The following is a 23,861-nucleotide window of genomic DNA, read 5'->3' on the forward strand; positions in this document are numbered from 1 at the left end:
TGACATTTTTCCCTCTTTTTACTTTATGATGACACAGCTTGCATTTGACAAAACAAATGTCATCTGCAACTGTGTCAAAAAAGGACCAGGCACTGCAAGTCTTGGGAGCGCCCTTTTTGGCTTTGGAAAGAGACAGGCTCCTAACGGGTGCCAAAGTGGAGGCTACAGGCTCCGCAGTCTTCCCCCTCCCTCTCCCTCTTTGGCCCGTAAGAGGAAGCTCTTCCTCTGAGCTGCTCCCACCACCTTCCTGTTCCTCACGCCACGATGGGTCAAGGACCTCATCATCTCCACTACCCTCTGCCACCAACTGCTCCTCCTGGGTAGTCTCAGCAGCACAGTACGCACGAGAAAGCGGCACCTGAGTTTCATCATCAGATGCGTACTGCGCTGTGGTCACCGGAGGCACTGGCCCACCTGCCTCTTCAGAGTCAGAGAGATAAAGCTTTTGGGCATCACTGCACACTGCCTCTTCTTCCATTTCTCCAATGCTGCTTGGCTGGCCCCCTGTTTCCAAGCCAAGAGATTCAGAGAACAGAAGTAGAGACGGCTCCTGTCCTGGGCTCTCTGACTGCCTGGCCAATTTGGCAGGTGGTGAAGAGACAGATGGCTGCTCTCCAGTGCTCTGTGCCTGAGAGGATGTGGCACTAACTGAAGTCGATGCCGAGGCGTTAGCTGCCATCCACCCGACAACGGCTTCAATTTGGTCTTCACGCAGCAGCGGTGCACGGCGCTCTCCGACAAAGCTGCGCATGAAGGACTGTTCCCTGCTGAAACTGAGTGACGACGAGTCACCGGCGCCCGCAGCAGGCACAGAATCACCACGTCCTCTCCCTGCTCCTCTCCCTGCTCCGCGCCCACGCCCACGTGCCTTACTCCCTGCCCTCTTCATCTTGGTTGACAGATAAAGATAAGCAGAAAAGTACTAAGGCCTTAGTGTGCTTATTCCTGTAATGCTCCTCCTAACAGGTGTAAGAAACACTAATGTTGTAAATTGTGGACTAAACTTTATTATTTTTCAAATGTGGCCTACACAAGTGTAAGTTGTGTTTGGTGAACTTAACCTTTTTTTTGGTGCAGATCGGGCTACAGAGCTAGTTTAAATCACACGGAGACCGTGCAGACAGCCGTAAACGGCGCTGCAAGGCCAAGAAACCCTCCTCTAGGTTATCCTATATAGTGTTTTTCCACTATTTAGCTGGATACAAGTGGAAAGACACTAATAGGAATTTTTTTTTTCAAATTTTAAACTGGCTGCACTATTTGAAAAAAAGGAAATTTTTTTTCAAGGTATGAGGCAGTAACGCACCCTGAGCTGAATCCAACCGGCTATGGCTGCACACAGACTACAGGGCGAGCTGGGCTCACACGGAGACCGTGCAGACAGCCGTAAACGGCGCTGCAAGGCCAAAAAACCCTCCTCTAGGTTATCCTATATAGTGTTTTTCCACTATTTAGCTGGATACGAGTGGAAAGACACTAATAGGAATTTTTTTTTTCAAATTTTAAACAGGCTGCACTATTTGAAAAAAAGGAAAATTTTTCTCAAGGTATGAGCCAGTAACGAACCCTGAGCTGAATCCAACCGGCTATGGCTGCACACAGACTACAGGGCGAGCTGGGCTCACACGGAGACCGTGCAGACAGCCGTAAACGGCGCTGCAAGGCCAAAAAACCCTCCTCTAGGTTATCCTATATAGTGTTTTTCCACTATTTAGCTGGATACGAGTGGAAAGACACTAATAGGAATTTTTTTTTTCAAATTTTAAACAGGCTGCACTATTTGAAAAAAAGGAAAATTTTTCTCAAGGTATGAGCCAGTAACGAACCCTGAGCTGAATCCAACCGGCTATGGCTGCACACAGACTACAGGGCGAGCTGGGCTCACACGGAGACCGTGCAGACAGCCGTAAACGGCGCTGCAAGGCCAAAAAACCCTCCTCTAGGTTATCCTATATAGTGTTTTTCCACTATTTAGCTGGATACGAGTGGAAAGACACTAATAGGAATTTTTTTTTTCAAATTTTAAACAGGCTGCACTATTTGAAAAAAAGGAAAATTTTTCTCAAGGTATGAGCCAGTAACGAACCCTGAGCTGAATCCAACCGGCTATGGCTGCACACAGACTACAGGGCGAGCTGGGCTCACACGGAGACCGTGCAGACAGCCGTAAACGGCGCTGCAAGGCCCAAAAACCCCCCTCTAGGTTATCCTATGTAGTGTTTTTCCACAATAGAGCTGGAGACTGGTGGAAAAACACTAATAGGAAATTTGAGAAAAAATGTGCAGCAGGCTGCACTAAGAGCAAAAAAGAACAACTGTGTGAGGCAGTGTGAACCCCCCCTGAGCTGAATACAACCGGGTATATGGCTGCACACAGACTACAGAGTGAGCTGCACACACACACACACACAGAGACCTTGCAGAACGCTGTTAAAACAGCGCTGCAAGGCAAGAGCAAGGTGAACAGTGAAGAACACACAGCGTTTTGCTAAATTAGCCTTTGGAAAGGAAAATAAAGCAATTAGCTAGCTCAACTGGCCCTCAGTTAGAACACAGCGTCCTGTCCCTAACTGAAATCACAGCAGAGTGAGCGCAAAATGGCGGCAGCGCTTTTTTATAGTGCAGAGTGACATCATTTCAGCAGCCAATCCAAGCCTTGCCAGTACTTACATGCCCACCATGCTAAACAGGATGTGCCCACACTTTCATTCATTCCTCATTGGCTGCTGCGTTCAATTTGAATTCTGGGAACTTCCGATTCCGGTATCCGATACGCGGGAAGTATCGGAATTCGGTATCGGAATTCCGATACCGCAAATATCGGCCGATACCCGATACTTGCGGTATCGGAATGCTCAACACTAGCTATGAACAGATCCGTGTGCCCATAAGGAAAATCACAGAGACGTCTCTTTTTGATCCATGTTAAGGCTGCCGTCAAACTATCAGTATTTGGTCAGTATTTTACCTCAGTATTTGTAAGCCAAAACCAGGAGTGGAACAATCAGAGGAAAAGTATAATAGAAACATATGCACCGCTTCTGCATTTATCACCCACTCCTGGTTTTGGCTTACAAATACTGATGTAAAATACTGACCAAATACTGCTGGTGTGATGGCAGCCTTAAGGATTGAAATTACACATAGTAGTTTTGGGTCCATGTGTGAAAAAATCACTGTCAGCACATATTGTCACACGTGTGCAGTTCATAGGCTCACAATTTCCCTCTTTTTTGCCTTTGTTTTTTCCTCCCCTCCCCTAAATTTTGTATTTTTTAATTTACGTAACCTTATAACCTTGTGAGTTGTTAGGGCTTGTTTTTTTGTAGTTTTGAATGATACCATCCATTTTATCATGCGATGTACTGGAAAGCAGGAAAAAAAAAATCCAAGTGTGGCGAAACATGAAGACACAATTCCGCAATTGTTTTCTTAGGTTTTCTATTTACTGTGTTCATTTTACGGTAAAAAAAAATAACCTAAAAATATGATTCTCCAGATCAGTATGATCATAGAGATAGCAAACAAAATCACAGATGAAACACTGTGAGAACAGGCTGAGGGTTCATCTAATGTATATGGACGCCCGTACAATTCATCCTGTTGAAACGCATGTCGGATAATGGCAGTATTAGGGCAATGACATATTGACTGCTCAAAAACCCGCACTTGTGCTTGGCAGACTACACTTCAGTCTTAGATTTCTCATAAAGAATTAGATACACTGGACCACAGCATAGGTAAGCGTAAAGCGTACCTCACTGAAGTTTGGATACAGTATAACATATCTAACAGACCATAAGACCATGTTCAGTATGTTACCTCAGTATTTTACCTCAGTATTTTACCTCAGTATTTGTAAGCCAGAACCAGGAGAGGAACAATCAGAGGAAAAGTATAATAGAAACATATGCACCACTTCTGTATTTATCACCCACTCCTGGTTTTGGCTTACAGATACTGAGGTAAAATACTGACCAAATACTGCTAGTGTGCACGTGGCATGATGGTGCTGAGACACAACAGAATTAGGCTTAATCACATTACTTAGATACAAAGTATTTCCCTTTGTTACACTGGAATTCCTTTACCACACACTGAAATGCACTGAACTGGTTAAAGAGGTGGCTTCTAGGACCCAGCAGAGTCTGCTTGAAGTCTGACAGTAGAATGCGAGCAGTCGCTAGTGGGCGCTGTGACTCCGTGGATATTGCAGCGTGCAGCTCTCCAGTGCTGGCAGAGACTGCTAGAACGGAGCATTGACCTCCGCAGCACTGAGCCCGAGAAAGCGGCACATTCCCTCTAAAAATGATAGTTAAAAAGTAACCCACTCTGCAGAGAGGTCTCTCAGTGCCGTATATACGTGGAGTGATTCTGTCTCCAGTGGATGCCGCTAAATAAAGGCGTTATCTATCAGCCCACCTCACAGCACGGTGCTTAGCTCTCCAGACACGACAGCGTGCAGGAAGGGGGGGACAGACCAAACAATACACAGAGACGACATGGGGCACGCTTTATTGGGGCGCTACAGCGATAAACGACGCATAAGTGAGAACTACCGCAAACCACGGCCAGCGCGGGCGACGACCCTCGCCACCAATTACCGCTACCGGCGTCACGTATCGCCGTCACACGCCGACGTTTTTTCAAGGCGGTTTTCCCTGTGGCGATGGCGGCGAAATCTGACAGGAAAATGCGCCGCGTCCCGCTCACTGCCGTGCCAAACCAGTAAAAAAATATCAAATTATCCTTATTAAAAAAAAATCGGTCCAATCATTTTTTTTCCCGTCCATTTGTATTTTATCGCTGTGGTGACATTGACCGTCCCCTGATTTTTTTTTTTTTCTTGGTTTTGTTTTTTTTACAGCCATGTTCACACCACATTACAGCATTTACGGCTTTTTCGTTCCTTTATTTTGTCAGAACTTTTTATTGATTTTTCATTATAATTCTTATGTATTAAATCCCTAACTAGGAAAAGTAACCGACATCGCTGCATTTACTCCGGGGTCACCGAAGGGTTCTGCTGTGTGAATATAAAACCCACATTATGGCCGCGCGCCATATTCATCAAGCCCAAACTTCAGCCACAACTCACTAATAAGTATCCTCCATTATCCTAGCCGGAAACTAGCGCCCGAATTCTAGGAAGCCCCTCAGAGACCTGGGACACGGTGTACATATATGTCATACCACCGCCATCTGACAGGAGAGGCTCCATTGTGTCACCATGTCTTTATTATTACTAGTATTACTAATATTATTATTATTTATTATTATAGCGCCATTTATTCCATGGCGCTTTACATGTAAGGAGGGGTATACAGAATAAAAACAAGTCCAATAATCTACTATTATCACCATTCCTGCTCCTCCCGTGTTATTGCAGCCATTAGTTCCATCCCCCCTGGCAGGAGCTAGCCCCAGCTATTTACAGGAGGGGGTCAGATATGAAGCCCTCCACAATCTGCGGCTACGTTATCCCTTCATTCCAGGTAATATGTGCTGCTGTAACCCGAGGAGGAAGGTTAAACATGGAGGACCTGGGCCTCAGATGTAGAAAACACGAGTAATAATGCTGCTAACACTATCTGTGCACACAGAGCCGCCGGCTCCCTGCACCCCGGGGACTTCTCTGTCACCCCTGCAACATTGCCAAGTTCCCGCGCATTTTCCTCAGCGCCCGTGTGCACGGCTGGAACACAGACACTATACGGTATACGGTATCAATGGAGATCCGCTCACAGCAATGGATGGACACGTGAGGCTGTAGTAGAAAGTATGTGTATAAATAGATCTGAGCATAATTATATAGAGCGTATAAAGGTATATACTGCATATGGGCACATGTAGATATACAGTATATGTGTAAGCCTATAGAGATATTGATACATAGATATAATTTATATTTTATCTATATATACCTGTAGTGAAAATGTGCATATATATGTATACTGTATGAGTGATGCATGTGTATATAGTGTATAGTGTGTAAATATATGTAGATATTAATATAAGTAGTAACATATAGTGAAAATATATGTATATAGAAATATTTATATCTCTATTTACACACATACTGTATGCATATATATATATATACATACAGTATGTATACAGTGTATATAGTATGTGTGTAAATATATATACGTATATTTAGATATACCAATATTTTCACTATATATACGTATATTAATATTTATATATAGACATATACTGTATATACATGTCTCTATACACACATACTGTATACATATATATATATACACCTACACAGTATACACATGGTATTCGCATATAATAATAATAATAATCTTTATTTATATAGCGCCAACATATTCCACAGCGCTTTACAGTTTAACAGTTTCAAGCATATCTACACATGCTGTATATACATCTATATATATATATACACTCCCATATACAGTATACATTTGCCCTATGCATACACTTAGCTCTATATATCCATACACATTATATACATAGTATGTGTATACTATACTTATATATATCCTTAGGGGTCCACTTACAGGCATGGTTATGTACTATACATGTAGCTGTGCGTGCAGCTCGGCAGATATATGCACATGACTAGTTACTAGATTGCATATAAGTGGCTGATGAGATCAGTCGCAGATCAGTCGCTCATCAGTCGCTCATCAGTCGCTCATCAGTCGCTCATCAGTCGCAGATCAGTCGCAGATCAGTCGCTCATCAGTCGCAGATCAGTCGCAGATCAGTCGCTCATCAGTCGCAGATCAGTCGCAGATCAGTCGCTCATCAGTCGCAGATCAGTCGCAGATCAGTCGCTCATCAGTCGCAGATCAGTCGCAGATCAGTCGCTCATCAGTCCATCAGTGGAAGCACTGGTCCCTGGTGCGGGTCCCTGGCGCTATATAGGATGGCAGGTGATGGCCGATCACTGCGGCATTGGGCAGTCGGTGCCTGTAGCCGGTGGGCGATGTGAGGGGCTCGTCATGAATATTAATGAGCCGCGCTCGGGATGCAGATGAGTTCATGCCGTACATTGTATGGGAGGTCTGTACCTGTCACACACAATACTCCTCTCCGGAGCACAGACTCTGCCGTGATTGACGTGCAGCGCGGCCAATGGCGCCTGGCGCTGTGCTCAGCAGCCAATGAGCAGGGCGGACGGAGGGGGCGGGCGCGGTTTATAGTCACACTGCTCGCCGCTGTCCGCGGTTACTTTGGATGAGTGTGGCTGGAGGAGCAGACATCACACAGCAGAGTGGCATTCCTGGCACAGACTGCCATCTCCAGCCACTGGCACAGGACCGGTCCAGGGATTTACCAGCAGCCGTTCTCCCGGGGATTGGAATATATGGACTCCCCGCATATAGCTGGATAATCATTGCCATCACTGTGGGCTGGTTCCCCGAGGATCAGTGGTGCCAGGCGGGCACAAAGAGCGGATGCTGGGCTCCCGTGTATTTCATGTGCCCGTATGTGATGCCTTAGGATTCCGTGTACCCCAGCTGGAGTTCTCAGTGTGGAGTTGATTCTTTTACCGCTTCTACTTCTCGGAGTGAGGACTGACCTTGTCGGGCGATCTGGTTGGATACAACGCTGATTTGTCGCTGGACTCGCGCTGCAGCTCCTGCCTGGAGCTCCTGGAGTGGAGGCGGCAGGTTCTTGGAGAGGATCCCGCGTTGGCTCGGGTGACAGTACTATGGCAGGCGGCAGGGACTCCGTGTGGAAGTACAGCCTGGGAGTGTGGATCCTGTTGATCAGGACTGCTATTTCCAGATCGCTAGTGTTAGACCCAATTTACTGGAATTCCTCCAACCCCAAGTAAGTGGCTGCTCTCCTCTCACCTGTCTGTGCTGGGCTACTGGAGGGTTGTGCTGGGCTACTGGAGGGTTGTGCTGGGCTACTGGAGGGTTGTGCTGGGCTACTGGAGGCTTACGGAGGGTTGTGCTGGGCTACTGTGGGCTTACGGAGGGTTGTGCTGGGCTACTGGAGGTTGTACTGTAGGAGTGTGATGGGCTTCTGAAGGTATGTGTTTGGCTACTAGGTTCTGTGCTGTATGGCTGTAGGCTATTGTTGTAGGAAGTGTGGGACACATTGAGGCTTTTTACATTTCGACTAAATGGTATTGCTGGCGTACTTAAGTGACCTAAGATTGTGGTGGGTATATTCGACTAGATTGCTTAGCTAGTGAAAAGGTCGTTACTATCTTCTGGAGGGTCTTGGAGTACTGAGATCCTATACTGTTAGTGCTGGAGTACTGTGGGGTTCTTAAGGTGAAATGGTTTCTAGTGAGGGGCTGCTGGAGGCTAGTCCTGGAGTTCTGTATGGCTAGCCTGTTTACTTTGGGGTAAAGTAATGGGCTACTGAAGGCTAGTCCTGGAGTTCTGAATAGCTAGCCTGTGCGTGCCTATGGGGTATAGTACTGGGCTACTGGAGGCTAGTTCTGTATGGCTAGCCTGTGCCTTTGGGGTAAAGTAATGGGCTACTGTCGGCTAGTCCTGGAGTACTTTATGACTAATCTTCCTCTTTGCTGTATGGTGATGGCCTACTGGAGGACTGTATGACTAGTCTTCTCCTTTGCTGTATGGTGATGGGCTACTGGATGACTTGACTAGTCTTCTCCTTTGCTGTATGGTGATGGGCTACTGGATGACTTGACTAGTCTTCTCCTTTGCTGTATGGTGATGGGCTACTGGAGGTTAGTCCTGGAGGACTGTTTGAGTAGCTAGTCTCTTGTGGTGTATAGTGATGGGCTATTGGAAGACTGTAGGTGTAGGACTAGCCTGTGCCTTCCTGTATAGTTAGTGATGGGCAGCCTACTGCAGGCTAGTCCCGGAGGACTGTATGGCTAGTGTCTCCTTCGGTGTATAGTGATGGGTTCCTGGGCCACTCTCGTGCTCCCAGTGTACTGTGTGCTGCTGCATGGATGGTGATTGCCCCCTGCGGGCGCTGTGTGCGCCTCTGCGCTGTTTGGTTGCGACTTCTTACCATCATCGAGAATTGCCGATCTCCAGGTAGTGTCGGAACAAGGGCTTGAGCCGCATGCACAGAGGTAACAAATTTCAGGTCTTGCGGTTAATGTATCCACACTGTATTCGCCTAACATGGAGATGTACGTGCCTAAAGTGTGGTGCAGCTAATGCCCTTTTACTAAGGACCCGATGTATTTCTAGGCTCTGCAGCCACTTGTTTTCTGGGCTCTGTCCGCTGGCCAGTGATCATCTTCCCTGAATGGCAAGTGCTAGCTCTGGCTGTTGGGCTTCTGCTGGTGAGGCCATTAGTCAGCTGGGTGCTGGGACTTCTCCTGAGCAGGCAGTGCAGCCTGGACCCCCAGAATACAGGCTAGCTCCAGTGTGCTCAGCTCCGCCCATCTATAATTATATATACACCTCATTGTAATCATGTATACAGTGCGTTTTATATATTGTCTGAAATGCTTCACACCTACTTATATTGCTGAATCATGAAGCTTGTCCTGCACAGGTAGATTATGTCCTACACTGATGTAGACTGGACAAAGCCAAATCAAAGACACAAGGAACCTTTACAAGGTGCTGTCTGCCTGTGATGAGGTCACTCCTCTGCATGTGCTGCTGGCTCAGTCCAGATTTTACAGGGTAGGGGTCTGCACTCAGTTGCTGGCCCGGTCAGTAGCGGGGGCGCTTACACTTCAAGGGTCCTTTAAAAGTCTATAGAGGAAGCGGATAATGTGCATTCTCTTATGTATTAATGGATATTATTCTAAGACAACCGTATACTAACTCCTAGTCATAGATTCCCTTTAGTCTATAGCTTAGGTCTTGGCTACAGCTTATAATAATATTTATATAACGCCAACTTTACAACTATGCAGCGGCATGTATATGCGGGGACCTTTCTTTCCATAGACTGCATTGATCAATTAGGGTTTTTGGATATCCTAGTGGCAGTGATATAACCTTACAATGCACAGCATTTATAGGGTTAGGCGCAAGCACATTGTTAACACAATCTTCCCCTGTGGCAGAGGAGCTGCCATTAATGTAGCACTGTCTGGAGCTTTCAAGGCAAGTTTTCAACTAGGCCATTTGTGTGTCGTGTCATTGTATATATCAGTATATTAGTGAGCTGGCAAACCTGAACTTATCCCATCCCTCCCAATATTTTACTTTCCTAAAAGGTTCACTTGTTATATTAAAGATACATTAGAAAACCAGTGATCAAGTCAGTCCTACAGAGGTCACTCTTCCAATGCTAAATGCGGCTCTCGCTGCAGACTCCTCACTGTAAGCCCACCATTTCATCTCCTCGTCACATTTATATATTTTTTTTTGAATTTGACATTGTTGGATTCCTGCACATTTTAGATTCCAATCTAATTGCAGTTATGTAAGAATCCTGTTCTGTTGTGTACGGCACCATATAAATGAAGCCAGTCCAGTATATTCTATACTTTGTTTTGCTTTCCACTTATCCCAGTACAAATGGCTGCAATGTGCGTTATTTTTCTGTGAATTATATAGTGTTTGACATAGCGTAGCCTATCAATCAGTGATTCTGAATTGACATTAAGGCTATGTTCACACTTTGCGGATTTTGCTGCGGATCCGCAGCGGATTTGACCGCTGCGGATCCGCAGCAGTTTCCCATGAGTTTACAGTCCAATGTAAACCTATGGGAAACAAAAAAACGCAGTGCACATGCTGCGGAAAAAACCGCGCAGAAACGCTGCGGATTACATTCCGCAGCATGTCACTTCTTTTCTGCGGATTTTCACCTGCTCCAATAGGAAACTGCAGATGAAAATCCGCAGAAGAAACCGCAGTAAAACCGCGATAAATCCGCAGTAAAAACCGCGACGGGTTTTCACTGCGGATTTTGGAATTCTGCTGCGGAAAAATCCGCAGTGGAATCCGCAAAGTGTGAACATAGCCTTAACGTCACCTATTCCTCCTGGGGCACAAAACCGGTCTAGTTTTTACCTCACCTGTCTGTTTCCATGCTGCAGAATAGTTTCCTTCCCCATACAGTGATCTACTGTTAATGTCCCTTATAGGGAAATAAACACAGTCCTATATTTGCATCAGACGGATGTTATCATTAAATAATGCATGTCATTTCGCTCTTTGGGGATCAGCCTATTAAATATGAATGTCGCTCTTTCCAGATGAGATGTTCGTTTGGTCCAGCGATTTCTTGCAGCACATTAAATATATAAATATGACTGTGGGGGATATGAAGGGAAGAAAACTTTCATTACTAGTTTTAAAAAAGACATATTCTCAGTCTCGCCTATGATGACAGGGCCTCCTCTCTGCTGCTGTAATGCTATGGCCCTTTTAACCAGTATTATAGATCTGTATTATTCTCATGGATAAACAGGGTTGCGCTTGATTAAACGCATGAGATATAAATACATTTTTCATAGTTTGTCGGCTGTCACAACTGATACTGTTCGGAAAAACATCTTTTATAGTTGGGAATGTAAGAGCTGGAGAAAACCTAGCAGCGGCAACAAAATGTACATTTCTGCATATGTCAGGCTGCTGCCTTTGTTTATGCTTGGATGAATTTTCTGAGATTATATAAGAGAACAGTACTAGATCGCCTCTAGTTCTTTTCAGCTTTCAACCAAAACTGGAAAAGGAAAAAAAATGGTAGTTTTTGTCACAATGCGATGCTTGCTTACTACCTACTTATTTGCACCATGTAGGCATACACCATTGAAGGTATATTACCTGAAATGGACACCTAATCATTGAATGGGCAATGTAGAGGTCTATGGGTAAGCAAGTGCACATTCAGTGCTGTGTGAATACCCCCTTGAACTGCGGCCCTTGCTTTGCATTTAGGTTAATCATGTCAGTTTTAATATAGAATGGGAAGAAAGGAGAACGCACCAGGGGTGGAATGGTTGCTGCTTTTTATATGCACATTCCTCACATTTTGTCAGCATGATAAACTGGAGGCAATGGTCCTTGTTCCAAGGGACAACTGAGCCGGCCCTCAAACAAAGTGCCCGCTGAAACCATATCTCAGTCTCTGCTAAACTGCTGTAGACAAGAATTTATGTAGGAATCCTTTCCCCTGGGATGGCCCTTTTTAACCTTCCCAATTATGGTTTCAAGCTGAAGAAACAAAAGCTCTGGATAAAATGGTTAGTGTAGCACTTACCTCTAAAGCTCCTGTCACCCAAAGTTTTGCTGAAGACACTTGGAGGACTAATGCAAACATCTTTATTTCATTATCCTTTCCCATTGCTCTGCCACCTGCATACCATCTTGGCTCAGGTAAATTACTGACATCCACTAGACCCAGAAAAGGCTGAGATTTAGATATACTGATTCCCTTTTATCTTTCTTCTATGGTTCAGCTGGGGTTTAATTGTTACATTATCTCCTGTAATTATCTCCAAGACTCTTATCTATAAAGCTAGCTCAGGTAAAGCACTTTGTTTGCCTCCGTAATTGTCTTTAGATTGTCACTGCAAGTAGGGAACAATGAAATGTATTTACTTTCAGGCGCATTTTTTCCGGGCCCTTTTTAATAACAAGCAGAAAAGTATGTTTCGTTTTGATGTGAAGCTGAAGACTATTAATCAGGGAGGACACTTTAACGTATTGCTGGATTCATAAAGAAAAGGGAAATATCAATTACCTGGGAGATTAATGAAATACCTGACAGCCTATAATCTCCCATCTTCAGGCAGTGCTCACATTGGGGTTTACCTTGAGACATGTATGGAAGGTCAGATGCCTGTAAGCCAAAGGAAGACACTTGCACAAAATAGTTTCCTAAATGGATACTGTAATTTATGCGTAACTAGAAAACCAAATAACAGTGTATCTGGACTTTTCGCTTATCTGTTTGTTGAAGCATTTTATTGAAGGTATTACCGTCGGCTCATCTGTCTTCCCTAAAGACTTTCAATGTCAGAACTCTGCCAGATATTTTCAGCCGGACACAACGGAATTATGCACTTTGTCACTTTGAGGTGTTGCATTTTTTTTTCCCTCCTGTTTAAAGTCATAAATATTGATTCTTCCTTTAATTCCCAGAAATGCATTTTTGGAGCTTGAGAAACAAATTGAGAAAAAGATCATAGCATAGACATAAAAGAGCTAAGTTTTACTTTCCCACCCTATACCCCTAGTCATTACAGCTTGAAAAGCACTCTAGAAAATGAGGCCTGAAAGCATGTTGTAAAATAAAATGATTGCTCCTAATGTGCGTTTGTAAACAGCACATACATCAGCGAGAAGTCCTCATTTATTATTACATTATCTGGACAGAATTCATTGACGTGTTATTTATTACAAGACACACTTTATAGAGAGCTCAAAGGGCAGTCACGGCTCAGCTGTAGTTTGTCTTGGGGAACGTGTTAAGATGATTTTGCATTTTATGGCGAGCTTTGATTACAGGCCTATAAAATGCTTATGCTTTCTGTTTGGGTACACATGACGTCATGATCACCCTGCAAATAATCAAAGAGCTGTATTGTCAGGTTGCAAGTAGTGTGCATACCAGTATGGAGATCAAGCATGTGTTTGTGAAATGGCTGGCAATGTTACTGCCTATTTACGTTGTTGCACTGTAAAATGTAGGCCGTAGAATACTGTGACCTTAGCTTGATGGTATAGGCACATTAAGTCCTTCAACATATAGTTCAATAGATTTTTTTTTTTTTATTATTATATAATCGGAATTATTTATAGGCAAGCAGACAAATTTGAGCTGCCTGAATCCAAAGGCCTCATTTATACGTCAGTTTTCTGACGTACTGTACTAGAAAATCTGATTTTCATCAGTGTTTGGTTTCAACATTTTTAATTTTTTTTAAAACTGGTTAAAAAAAAGTTTCTCCATCTTCTCATATCGGTCAGTGAAACTGAGTGCTGTCTGCTTATTTTCACATACTTTAATCCATCACTCGGATCAATAGCAGACATGTCTTCACTATTTTGTATGGATATGAAAACAATCATGGAAAACAACCCTATAGACGAGTGTTATCCATGAAGAAAAAAATGGATTAGCACTCTAACGTGAAAAACTGACTTGTGAATGAGGCCTAACTGCCATCTATTTCAGCTTCTAAGTTAAAGATAGTGGCACTTATATTTGCTAGGCAAATATCCTTTAATAGTTTAGCCCAGAGTACTTCATATTCCAGTAACATCGTTATTTTATAGTTTATATTTTAATACAAGGTGTACATATGTAGGACATGGGCAGCATGGTGGCACAGTGGTTAGCTGGCGTCCTGGGTTCAAATCCCACCAAGGCCAATATCTGCAAGGAGTTTCTATGTTCTCCCCGTGTTTGCGTGGGTTTCCTCCCACACTTGTGAGCCCCAATGTGGACAGCGATGGTGATGTGTCCTTAAAGTGCTGTGGAATTAATGGTGCTATATAAATGGGTAAAATAAATAAATTTATGCCACTGGAAAATATCTAGGCATTTCTAGGTCAGGTTCTAGCTCATAGTTTTAATGTCTCTAGTTTTTGGTTAATCCCTCAATTTCTAGGTCATACCAATTATCATGCAAGTTCCAAAATGGTTTCACTGCAGACTTCATTATCAAAAAAATCTTAATCTCCCTGGCCAGCTAGACTTTCAGCAGCACGCAAATGTCAACTCAAGACGTGGCAGACAGGTCAGTTGTTAAGAGTGTAGGTATGAGCTTAGCCTTTTGCTTCTGTACAAGATGACATAAGTAAAAAACTTGTTTTTCTAGTCACCTATCAGACATTTTCATAGACTGTATGTGTCACATTCTGGTGATTAAAACGGGCGTGCTCAAATGTTTAAAATATTTGGACTCTGCTCGAGAGCCAAAGCTTCTGTCCAGTTTTCTTCTCTACAAATTATTTTTATCCGTATGGTATATGAAGGCAAATGGTTAGTATTAGAATAGCTTGGAAGAGCTCCTGCAGATTCATTGTTTCCTCAAAGGCCAAGAAGACAAAAGACGTGAGCATTGCAGGTCCTGTCTCATAAAGAAAAATGTAAACCATTCACACAGCTTTCCTGTTTAACTAGTTTAATTCTCATTGGAAATTCAGTACCATCCTGGCTGTGTGAAATCTGCTGATTTTTCTCTCTCCTAATCCATTTTGTAACTTTGATTTAAAAACAAAGCCGAAACAATTTGCTTTTATTTTTAAGCAAATCAATCCGTGGTCATAGTTAATAAGGGGATTACAAGGACTTGGGCTAGATCTATACAGAAGTGAGTTAAATCCAGAACAACCTCTAAAGAAACTGATCCCTTTTGATTGAAGTGTGGAAGAAAGGCACGGAGGAACGAACAGCAGTTATCTGATTGAACGACAGTAGAACCACCATTTTTCCTGTATTTCATATATTCTTACAAAACGTAAAGGCAAATAAAGGGTGCAACCATGGCAACACGTAGATTAACTAGATGTAAGAGCTGACGCGTATCTGAAAGGGTTGTTAGACTGAATGCCTTGCATGGGGCCATTGGGTATTATTTCTAGCGTGCACACAACTTGGAAGCATGAATGAAACGTTGACTAAGATGGGTCCTACTTATTTGTGGTTAGGTGACAACTAGTTGGGACTAATGTAGTAATGCAACTCCTAGTACTTAACTATTGGATTTTTTTTTTCTGTACTACATGACTATTGACTATTATAGCTTTTACAATTTCCTCAGGGCAAACGTATGGTTGCATAGTTGGTAAAATTGACTTAGCCTTAGGCTGATCTTGACCAGGCCATGTTCACATGTCCAGTAATTATTAGTTAGACCAGATCCAGCAGCAATCTAAAAATATACTGATTTCAGCTGGATCTGTTTTTTTAACATTCAAGGCTGTGGATAATGAATCCATTAATTAGCGATCAGTTTTTCTTTCATTTGAACAGGATCCGGTTTTCGCTTAGTGGACCGGTTTAAAATGGAACAAAACGGATGGCTAACTAACGGATCTGTTTTCCATAGACTTAAATGTTAATAAACTGGGTCCAGTTGAAATAATTTTGTATTTAGCTTGACAAAAGTTGTCTTCACAACTTTTTTGTTAACTGATTACTGGACATGTGAGCGTAGCCTATCTTATTTATAGGTGCATTTTAGTAGCAGGAGCTATGGGTTTTCAGTAAATGTAACGTATTTAGAGGAGGTATTTATACACACATGTCATGTTACATTTCTGATACATATTTATTAATCTGTGCTCCTATTCCTGGAACACATCATCTCCTGCTCTAGTAGGATTTTTGGCTGCTGAAATAAGGAGGGGTGAAGGTGGGGGGGGGGGGGACCTGGTTGTTTAAGAGCAGTGCAGAATGTCACATTAAATGCATCAGGCTCGTCTTTGTTTAAAGCCTTTGCTCTTTGTTATGCAGTAAAGCAGTAAAAGGAAAGATGATTTCCTGACTTCTGCTCTCCAGCTGAAAACAGCCCTTTAAAAGCAAGAAAGAAAAGACTCTTTCACTTTTGTTTTCCCCTGCATTTTGTCACTACAGACACAAGATCCACTGAGGAGTGACACTAAACTCCATGCTGAGATGTGGTAGTACAGGTGCGAGAGAGGGGGCAATGTGTGTTTTATAGCCCAAATGGCTGTTCTTTATGATGGAAGAATAGTCAAGGCTGGGAGAAAACACAGAAGCTAACAGTAACTGTTCTGTCTGCACAAATAATCCTAAACACACTTTTTTGATTAAGTGCGTCTCAGATGATTTCATTAAATCATGTTTCTTGGCAGAGCGGTTTAGAGAAGTTTCCAGGATTTTACATCTTTCTTTGTTGCAGGAAATTTAAGAGCATATACCTTAAGTTTACATGGTGTCGGCTGTTTGACAGATAAAGGTAAAAAATAGTTGTGAGATAAAACGTTAATAGGAAACATGAAGCCAGGGAAGCGATACATTTATGAAGAATTTACAGATGCAGCAAACGTGAACTTGTCACAAAGACACTGTTATGTGCATTGCGATAACTCACTGAGGAAGTCGATAGGTTTGGGGAAAACCTGTTTAGCTAATGGTGACAAACTTTGCTCCTTTTATAAGCTCAGCTTATCTATCCATCTATTTTTCTAATGGTCAGCTTCTCAATCTGTGAATTGGGGATTTCTTTTTCAGAATTTAGGAAAATATCCATGCATAATATGGAATGAATAAAGGTTCTCCACAATTTTTTAAAGGGTTCTTTAGTGACTATGCCCTTTACATCTTGTAAAGTTCTACAGGGAATTTCTCCCATGGCGGGTACAGACGATAATCCTTAGGGTGAATCTCCCAATACTGAGCATCCCCACCAGTGAATAAGCTAAAGTTGATCGGTAATAATTTCCTGTAATGTTCACTGTGACAAATTTTGAATTAAGCAGTTAATTTAAAGAGGAGTTACAGACTTTTTGCTGCCTGATGGTGTTCAATGAGGGGCCATTAAGTTGAATATATATGGTGTAAGAGACTGTAACATTTTGTCTGTGTCCAGCAGACTTACTGCCTTTTCCAGCTGGAAACTGGTGCATATTTATGGCATTCAGATGACAAAAGAAGAAAAGTGAATGGCTCTGGCCTACTGCTTATTTGTATAAAGGAAAGGCTATAGTGCTGATGTAAAGCAGGGCCTGTCTGTGTCTCATTTCCTTCCAACTACTGAACAGTATGCTTTTCACATCTGGCATGTGCCATATCATAAATGTTACGTGCCACCCATAAATGCCTTAACGTGACACTGGCCAAGCAGGGTGAATTGTATTTCAGCCATTAGGTACCTGGTATTCCTATTTATGTCTTCCCTGCGGAATAGAGGAGGCCGGCACTTCCAATGCTATTTACTTCTCTGCATTCATTTCTACATCCTGACAATCCACAGCGTTTGGCAGCTTGTATAGCAAAAGTCTAAGCATTAAATAAAATCCAACAATGTGAGAACATAATGTGTAATGGCAATCAGCCTGTGCGGCAAATTAGAGATTGATACGCATAATGAGACTGGTACAAATCATGCATTTTCATGGGTGCACGCCTAATGAGGGCATAACAAACTGCAGAGCAACCGGCCCGTGTGAATCCTAGTTTTAGTCTTGCTGGCATTTTTCTCAACATTGTGGTGACATCTGCTATTCAGCATACAGTGCCCAGCATTACCAGATAGGATGGCATGACTCACGCACTGACTCAGTTAATTGCCATCCCAACCACATTCTTCTTGTTCCTTATCATTCATTTGGAAAATACTGTGCAAACTGAAAGCCGAGTAATCTTTAGATAATATTAGCATTATTATATATGCTAGTCATCAGATTTCCTTTCCAAACAAATACAGTTTCAATGGGCAAGGCATTTTTCTCTTTCCCTGTGACCAGCCAACACCCAGTGTTTCATTGCAGGATATGGCTGTTAATTACAAAGTCGATGATTTAGAGCATGGTATAAATATTAAAAGTTCTTTCTACCCAAGCTTTTAACAGAGTTCCCAGGCTACTGAGTCGTATATTTCAGTCTGTGTTCACTTGGTGAAAAAAAAAAAAAAAAAAAAATTCTGCCTTTTAATTTTGAGAAATCTCAAACTACCGTAGATATATTTTGTCCTAAATGTCAGGAGCAGAGTACCAAGCCAGACAACTCACATCACAGTCTGGAGGGGATATTATGGAGGAGACGGGTAGTCAAACAAATCTAGCAGCAGAGCAGAATTGGAAAATTCAAGGGAATAGAGGAGCACTGTGAACCTGCATATTGCAAGAATATATTATATTGAAAGTGACACTAAGTAAGAATGGAAAAAAGAGCCCATTCTTGGCACACGGCATTGCAGCCAACGTAGAAGCTTACAAATCTGGTGATTGAATATGTAATAGCGGTAGAAATGATGTCTCACTGAGAGGTCCCACTACAGATAGCCCGGGCAGTGATGTCAGGCGTCAGCCTAGTTTAGGATAAAGCGTGCAACTCAACTAGGAAGAGAATTGATAGATTTTTCTTTTTAAGCTTCCGTCCACAATAAAATGCCTCTTAATTGTAGGGTATGTTGGACATTTTCCAGGATCCAAGGCTAGAAATGTAGCCAATATGGCAGCCCTCTTCCTCCACTTTCTGGAATTCGTATCGCAGTTTGCCTGTGTATTTGACAGGTTTTGTTAAGCTTTATGCAAAATATGATTTTCATCTGATTTTAATTGCTTTTGCCTAATATATATAGCGATGGGCACAGTGACGATGTCATAAAGGACGTAGAAATCCCACGTTTCTGATTCAGGGAGGGGCACAGTATCGACGTAGATGTCATAATGGTTGCCATGGCGACGATGATGTCATAAAGGTTGCCTCGACCAATCAGCGACGGGCACAGTCTGCCGCGAATTCTGGAATCATCATTGTCCATATACTACGGGGACATGCATATTCTAGAATACCCGATGCGTTAGAATCGGGCCACAATCTAGTGTGTGTGTATATATATATATATATATATATAATGTCTGTGCCCTTTTGTGAAGCCTTACCCAGTAAACGATAAAGGTATAAAGGGTATTCCTTCTTGGAGATTATTGGTAACTGGTGAACATAGTCAAGTTGAATTTCAAGACCCCCCTACTAGAAACTTACATTGGGAGCCAATATTACCACCTTCAGTCCTGAAGGCAATTAGAAAAGCCTGGAGCCCAACCAACAACCGCTATGCACTGGAAAGACCAGGCATAATTCAACATTTGGCTGCAAGCTGTTGTATGTGGAAAAAGTAGAGGACTGGGAAAAACGTGTGGTTTTTTTTTTATTTTTTTATTCCATTTCTTCTTTCAGGCCGAATGCCAGTGTGTACAAGGCATTCAGGACAACATATGAAGCTAAAGCATGGTACATGAATGTCATAGCCGATTTATACATCTAGAATATTTAATGAAGACCTTTTTAGTAAAGTTGCTATATAAGAGTACTTTATATTATAAATATTCTGAGCTACAGGGACAGTGCTGCTTGATTATATCCAATGCGTCCTTGGGCAAGTAATGCTTCCAGTTCTCTCGGGTCTGGTTGCACGGTATGTAAATGAACAAGTGGTGTTCTTGTAGTCATTACAATTTTTTTTTATTTTAATTTTTTTAAGTGAGATCAAATCAATATGAAATTTGTGAAAGTCCAAGGAAAAAAGGAAAATCTTGTATCACATTGATATAGAGGGGTTAAAAGATCTAGGGGGTAATTAACGTGTACTCATCGGCATTCAACTTGCTAATTGAAAATCTTGTGTGCACGTCTAACTGCCATATAATGTCACCCTCAGAAAATGGTAGATATATATTCCTTTATTTACTGGCATAATCCAGATCTGTTATTTGCTTTTTCAAAAAAACAGTTTTGAAAAATAAATGACATCATTCAGAATTTGCATTTGGCATGAATTATTCTCCAAGCTTCTGTCATTATTTATCTAACGCCTCGCCTGCACATAGCACGACAGACCCCACCCTCCATTGCAGTCTGTGGTTTGGAGACTTGCTTCTGGGAATCTGACTGTACAGGTGTGAATTACCTGCAGATTGAAATGATAGGCTATAAACTTTCCTATGTTGGGGATACATGATTATGCAGCTTATTGCAGCCAAATGTTCTGCCCTGTCTTATCAGCTAATTTATGGCTCTCATGTAGAGCCAGTTGTTTAACAGGTGCCAGTAGAAATCCAGGAAGTCTTCCAGTATGTTCTGTAAGTGGCAGCAGTGGCTGAAGTCCTTTTCTTCACTGAAGATGTGTTTGCGGTTATAGACATCCTGTGTTATCTTCAAGTAGGCACTTTATGCCTAGGCTTTGGATGCAACCTAGCTGCTAATAGGGACCGATCACAGTATCATTTCTTGATCCTAATAATTGGTTCAGGCCACAAAAAGCTGCTTTTTAGCGGAAAAAAAAACATATAATATGAGACCTAAATTGTTGTCTTTTAAGCTGCAAGTTTTCTCAGAAAAAAATAGCTTAAACTATGTGACAACCAATGCAATTACCAGTTCAGGCTTCTAAGTGGTTGTCATCCAACTTTATGATAATTAATGGTCCTGACAAATATTTGGGCATTGATACTGTCTCCTTCCCCACCATCCTGTAGAATGTAAGCCCGCAAGGACAGAGTCCTCTCCCCTCTGTACCAGTCTGCCATTGTTAGTTTTGTTTACTGTGAGTGATATTTGTGTTTTGATGTAACCCCTTCTCATGTACAGCACCATGGAATTAATGGGCTATATAAATAATAATAATAATAATCCAGCTCCACCAAAATGCGTGGAGTGGGTGTGATCCTACAGCTCCTCCAATTCATGACGAGCCGTGGTGTACCTTACTCCAGTCCCTCACTGGAGTAAGATTTATGGAAGGCATGCTATTTCACCCACCACTGTTAAAGGGAACCTGTCACCCCCTCAGGCGTTTGTAACTAAAAGAGCCACCTTGTGTAGCAGACGCAGATGCAGGCGCAGCACAGCCGTCACTCCTGGCCTGTGGGCGCCGCCTCTTGCTGCATTTTTGTCCCCGGCGCTTACGCTGTAAGTACAAAGGGCAGTTCAACTGCGCATGCCTGAAAAAAACTTAATGCGCAGGCACCGGGGACGACAATACTGCAAGAGGAGGCAGCGCCTGGCGCGCACAGGCCCGTAGTGACGGCTGTGCTGCGTCTAATTAGGAAGGAAAGTCCCGCCTCCCTGGCGATTTCAGGGTATGAGGGGGCACATTTTATAAACGTTTATTTCAGCGTGTACAGGCATCATAACTAAAAGAGCCACCTTGTCAGAATGCAGCATTAGTGCTGCACAAGTTGGCTCTTTTAGTTACAAAAGCCTGGGGGGGTGACAGGTTCCCTTTAAGACCCATTTGATTCATTAAGAGGCGTGCACGTTCTTACTGAATTCTGAGAATTATTACTTTCTAATGGATAAGACCATTTGTGTACATTTTACATCTGAACAAAGGTCTCGGCCTAGCAGTGTCAGAGCACTGAAAACAACGTCATATATCCTACTATTTCTATGGTTTAGTAATGTATGCATACTAACAATCCAATGGAATACTATAAGTGTAAACACTAGCGGATACATTACAGAGCCTGATGAATGGAATAGACTATTAAAAGGAATCCAATGCTAAGAGTAAATTGTGCAGATGTGGACTGTGAAATATAATATTATTGTTACATCAATAGCAATTGTGAGACAGAGGTGGGAAATTGATTAAGAATTGAGTAAAACTATACCCAGCCACACAGGTTCTTTGTTAAGTAGAACATGAGGTCACGGAGGGTAAGAACTGCCCCCTCTAGCTATGTCAGTATAAATTACTATTTACTAAATAAGAAAGCGTTCGATTGTGCTGCCATACAGAAATATGCTGAAACACGCCTAGCAAATACTCGCTCAACTGGTTCCATTTCTAACACTTTCAGCTCCGTAGTAAAAGATTTCTTACAAGTGCCTACAGTTTTCATCCTAAATCACATACTGTTATCATAACGTATATCCAAGAATTTACATTAGAAACACTTTATTCCCCAGCTAGATATAAAGTAACACTGTGTAGTCCTTGTGGTTAGAGTCTGTAAAGAACTTATTTACAGCCCTGGTGAAAATGTCTGTTAAAAAAGCATTGAATAACTAGCTTGGTCCATAAAGCTTATTGTAGGCAAAGCACATGTAATTAATTCTGTGTATGTGCATCCTATTCAAATAATAAAGGCCCCCATACACATTAGAGATATGTCACATGAAGCGAAAGTCCAAAAGTCTTATGTATGAGGTCCTCTCGATTCCCCCAGACAACATCCCGACAGCCAATTCATTTGTTCTCCAGGAGATAAGCCACTACCAGATCTGTCCTCATGTTGCCCAATATCTGACCTTGGCTTCGTTTGACATGGTCGGCATGTATTTCCATTGACAGAGATGTAAGAGTTATCTCTTTAGAAAAGGATTTGAGATGAGCATGCTCGATCCTTATTTTATTTATTTTTTTTCTCCATACATGCACAGGTAGTGGAGACTTGATAGGTCTCTATACTAGTAACATAGTTAACCCGCTGAAATAATGACCGACTTTATCTCCAATGTGTATGGAAACCTTTATTCCCTCCATTTGACTGAACACACTGAGGAAATACTTTTTGTAATGGGCGGGCACGAGTTTGTGATGCCACTTATCAGTTTATGGCTGCCCAATCCACAACACAGCAGTGGAAACAAAGATTAGGTTATTGAATTGTTACACACCCACTAGGCGCTAGCAAAGAGTCTAAGGGCTCATACTCACTTGCGCGAGACTGAGTCTCGCATGGCAATACCCGGCGCTGCTGCCGGCACTCAGATTGGAGCGTGCGGCCACATAGGAATACATGCAGCCGCACACTCCGCTCCTCTGTGCAAGGTGCAGTGTCCGGTATTGTCGTGCGAGACTCATCAGAGTCTCGCGCAAGTGAGCATGAGCCCTAATATTACTAGATGGCACTAATGGTCACATGTGATTGCTGCATGCTACAAGGCCCTTGTGGCTTCGGATCTATTGTCCTAGAATAATGTTCAACAGCCGACTGCAGAAAAGCTCTCATGTGAACTAACTTTGTTATGTTCGCTACCTTTTTATGAATGAGTACCTCCAGAGTCCTTTTCGTTACCGTTCAGGAAAAAAATATTATCCTCATACATTTGTGCACGCTGAATAGAACAAAAGGTCCATGCCTATAGTGTGGGAACATGATTGCCAGCCTCTTCAGAGAGAGGGATGCCCATCTGAAGTACTGGTGTGTAGCTATGTCATGGGTCAAGAGCTGGCCCTTATCCAGACCAGAAAGCATCATTTATCAAGAGTAACGAGCAAAAGCAGCTAATTACAGCGCATGCAGACCTTGTTCAGTCCCAGATAGTGC

General features: G+C 42.6%; 1 protein-coding gene across 1 annotated transcript in view; it reads left to right on the forward strand.

Annotated features, from left to right (window-relative positions):
• Positions 1–7,201: 7,201 nt before the first annotated feature.
• Positions 7,202–23,861, forward strand: part of EFNB2 (ephrin B2) — a 56,965-nt gene continuing 40,305 nt past the window's right edge. Inside the window, exon 1 of the mRNA XM_069757942.1 lies at positions 7,202–7,812. Coding sequence (XP_069614043.1) covers positions 7,691–7,812 — 122 coding nt within the window. The 5' untranslated portion in view covers positions 7,202–7,690. The remainder of the gene's footprint in view (positions 7,813–23,861) is intronic.

Source organism: Ranitomeya imitator, chromosome 3 (genome assembly GCF_032444005.1).
Source record: "Ranitomeya imitator isolate aRanImi1 chromosome 3, aRanImi1.pri, whole genome shotgun sequence".
Taxonomy (NCBI): Eukaryota; Metazoa; Chordata; class Amphibia; order Anura; family Dendrobatidae; genus Ranitomeya; species Ranitomeya imitator.